The sequence below is a fragment of the Pocillopora damicornis genome, chromosome 4, assembly GCF_964200805.1.
Source record: "Pocillopora damicornis chromosome 4, jaPocDami1.2, whole genome shotgun sequence".
Lineage (NCBI taxonomy): Eukaryota > Metazoa > Cnidaria > Anthozoa > Scleractinia > Pocilloporidae > Pocillopora > Pocillopora damicornis.
Genome location: NC_142673.1, coordinates 26685092 through 26689141, shown reverse-complemented (window position 1 = coordinate 26689141; position 4050 = coordinate 26685092). Strand labels below are relative to the sequence as shown.

Sequence of the window (4050 nt, the reverse complement as noted above, 5' to 3'; positions counted from 1 at the left end):
AATACAGTTTATTTTTGGTTACAGTTATTCGCACAACACACGCAATCTACCACAAAATACCTGTGAGTGACTTAATTCGACATTTTTGTTCTTTTCCGCGTTAATACTCTTCTTTCCTTTTGTAAAAATGTAGACACCACTTACAATGTTTCAAGTAATCCACCCACCCTACTAAAAAATAACTCTTACACGCATACCATGCCTATGTTTTTAATGCACGTCAGAAGTGGGTATGTGATTGGCTTGCGAGAAACTTTCATCTGCCAAACATACGCGCGTCCCATCACGCGCATGTAAATATTGCAACATGCTTTATGTACATGTGTGTGTTGATTCGGTCGCATGAGGTCGTCAATCATCACCGAAAAACTTGTATAACTCAGCAAATAGCGAATGATTTTGTAGATTGCATAAAACTTTTTTCCCAAAAATTAGGAAACCTTTTATGCCGGAACCGTTTTTTGTCTTTGTCTGCTGAAGGCCCTGCCGCAAGTTGAAATAGGCTGTGGATTTCATACGTTGTGAGATATTCCTGTCACAACGAAGGTCATTTATGCCAGGTTTAAGTTTCACAGTTCCAGAATTTGCTCGATATCATTTGGGTTTCATAGCACCTTAAGAGAGATTGTCAGTAATTTTCAAGAATCCGGCGACAGAAGCAAAACTTCAACTTTTTTTTTTTTGCTTTAAGACCCTTTTGGTGAACTGTTTTCAAAAATAATATTCAAAAGTTCCAGCAAGTTTTTATTTTGACCAAAATACGAAAGTTCGAAATCGGCCAAAACCTACCTAGTTTGCATATTTCTATCATGCCTTCAGTGCATTTTCACAACGCTCGTTCAAGACAACAAAAAATTGTCTTGGATTCATTTTTTCATAAGTTGTTTTTCATCCCTTGGAATAGCTTTCCAACTATACTTCATCTCTAACTAAACTTTCTTTCGTTTGTAACCACTCGCGCTTAAAGTACACCATATTTTGTACTCTGTTTGAACGCTGAATTTTGCCATACTTCAGACGACCATAACATCGGGGGTATACAAATGTATATAAAATAAAAGAGATCATTTCAACGAGAAATTCTTCTTGTTTATCATTTAAAAATATTATTTTTAGCCCGTGAAAAGTGAGACCAAAATATATAGCGTGCATTTTCACGGAGTTCAGCCATTTGCTTTGCTGTACTCCTATTGCAAATCACACGCTATTGGGACAAAACTCGACGTGTTTGGTCTCTCCTTCTCTTTTGATTCATTTAAATATGTCAATTTTAACTTAAAAATTACCCTACCTTATTTAAAAATTGGTTCATACGTCAGCGTGCGTTCATCGAGATATGAAGCACTTGGGAAGTTTGGAGAGCACGAAAGATGCGTAAGAGTTGCTCGAGGCGTAACATTTATTTTGCCACTTTTTATTTCAGATAGCAGCCTAGGACAACCTGTGTGAAGATTTCCAAAGATGTATTCGATAAGTTTCATGAGTAAATTCAATAACTGTATATGTTTGTGCTGCTAATTATAAGCTCGTGTTGCTTACCTAACAGCAATGACAATCTAATACAAAATGGATTCTATATCTTCTGAAAAATTAGGGTGATGATAATTTGTAAACCTCAGTATTCGCTATATCGGAACTTTTTTTCAGCAAAGGTAATTTTACGTTACTTCAGAGGCAAACATTAATTGATACACTACCTATAAGACACACAGGCACAGAGCCATTCCAGGCACCTTTGTTATTGCAATGTAGAGCATACTGTCCAACCAATGAACATCCATCATCTCAAGTAAAATGATGCTTGGAGCCCTCTACGGAACCAGTTTCGTTTCCTTTTCCATTTGGTATGGACGACGGAAGGTTGGGACAATCTGTGATCATTGAAGAAACAATAATTGAATTAAATTTGCAGCAGCATTTGACGCTTCTAGATAAATTTAGAGAAGAATCACCCCGTGACTCACCCATTCCTGCAAATAGTATCACCAAACCTAAACCTAGTTCCATACACAAATAACTTATCGATAATATTCCTGGGTATTCCTGACCTTGACTTTTTCGTTACTTGAGCACTTATTTATTCATATACTGCAACAAGTCCTTTATCCACCCCCTCCTCCCATATTCGAAGTTGCTTTGCTTGAAAATAGAATCAGATACAGTCACAATAATTCTTAGGTCAGGAAAAAAGGACGCTATTACAGAACTGTTAACCGATATTTAAAGTTTTTTTGTTATGCTGAATATCTTAAAGAGTTTTTGTAGAAAAAAAAAAACTCTGGCAGGTCTCCACTAGGTACTCAGATTACCATGTAGTTAACAGAAAGTGCTACATAGCTGGAGTTTATAATGATCGAACTCTCATGCGTCCGTACCTTTGAGACACGTGGGAACGGAGCCCTTCCAGTTTCGTGATCGCTACATTGAAGGGTGTTTGCCCCCACGAGAGAGTATCCTTCCTTACAACTGAAACTGTGCTGAGATCCCTCCACCGACTCACTCCCACCAACGAATCCATTTGGTATGAATGGTGGAAGACGAGGAAAATCTGAAGAAAGAGGAAATAATGTGGAAAGTCATTCCTTCAAAGGAGTTCATTAGACCATGGGTTATCTAAATTCTTAAAGCTGGTATTTGCAGTCCACTTCACCCTTCTCTATCCTTGCTCTTTCTTGATTTGTGATTGACTGACTCATTTGTGTTTTTTTCTATCTCATCGAACATGATTTTGAACCGTCTCTATAATAAGGGCCTGAATTTTTTTGATAAGGATTAAAAAACATGGATCCTCCTCCTTTTTTTACTCGCGCGATGGAGTTCGCAAAAAAAAGGGGACCGCTCGTAGGCTTTTTGTTCCCTTACCGAGTGATGGGCCCATCTTTTTTTAAGGGCCCGGCGCAGTGATTTAGAAAAAGTATGGCTGAGTAAGTCTGAATAGACCATATCCAGCTACTACGTCAAACACCAAAGCACATCCGATCTTAACATAGCGACAAACTCGACCAGTGACAGTTAGCCGCTGTGCATTCTCAGCTGCTTCAGGCATCTTTTCCTCACTTAAGCATGTCGGCTCTTTTTTGATAGGAAGAACTTTCATCTCTTGGACCGCAGAATACAATTTGGCCCTCACGGCAGCATCTCTCTTCAAAAGTTCTTTGTCGGCCTCAGCTTTCAGCCGAAATCTTTGGGCGTCTCTCTTGGCTTTGTAACACATTTCTTCGACAGCGTCCAAGTTGTCAAAGTACTTGTTAGCATTCTTCTCGAGTTCACGGAATTCTTTTACAACTTTGTCATGAACGCTTTCTTCTTTAACACGCACTTTACTGGAATATATTTCCATTCTGCCGCCAGTTGCTGTTAAAACCACTTTCGTTGTGACAACCGAAACAGAACACTTTTCTTTCTGACACAAAACAAGCAGTTTAAACTTGCTGACAAAAACGAACAGTGAATTGCAACTGACGTAACAACTGAATTTTGTTCAATTCTTAATTAATAGAGCGCGCGCTCTAATCGAATAGTCTTTTCTCTAACAATGAATTTTTCCACAAAACAACACCGAAAGATATTTAGGAACTGTTTTCATTTTCTCCAGTTTTTTTTTTCTTTCCCGCATATTACTGCTTAAAGAATCACCCTTACCCGTCTCCCTCTCCTTTTGTAATAGTAACCCGACTATGTCCAGAATTAAGTTGATTGTTTACTACTTCGCGGAAGCTGTCCAGTACGGGGATATCGTCATGTCCCATTCTATAGCACGCCAAATCAATCGACACTTCTTAGTCTGGTACTCCGATGCCTCCCGAATCCCAACTAATGTCCACCGTGGAATCCACCTTCCTTGTATTACCGTCCTCTCGCTGGACCTCGAGAGTGTATCGATTTATGGGAACTAGAACAAAAGAGATAATATTTTTTATGTTCCTTTTAGAAAAGGAAGAAATTTAACGAACCGGAAACTTGAACAAAGCCAATGGTGCATGTTGCCCTTCAAATATCAAAAATCTGAGGGCCTTGTGAAGATTCGAACCTCGCCGAGGTTCCATTTTG

General features: G+C 38.8%; 1 protein-coding gene across 1 annotated transcript; it reads right to left on the bottom strand.

The window, feature by feature from the left end:
• Window positions 1–2905: 2905 nt before the first annotated feature.
• LOC149047448 (uncharacterized) lies at window positions 2906–3356 on the bottom strand. Its single transcript, XM_089205084.1, has one exon. The coding sequence runs from the start codon at window positions 3338–3340 to the stop codon at window positions 2906–2908; it is 435 nt and encodes a 144-aa protein (XP_089061210.1). The 5' UTR covers window positions 3341–3356.
• Window positions 3357–4050: the final 694 nt, after the last annotated feature.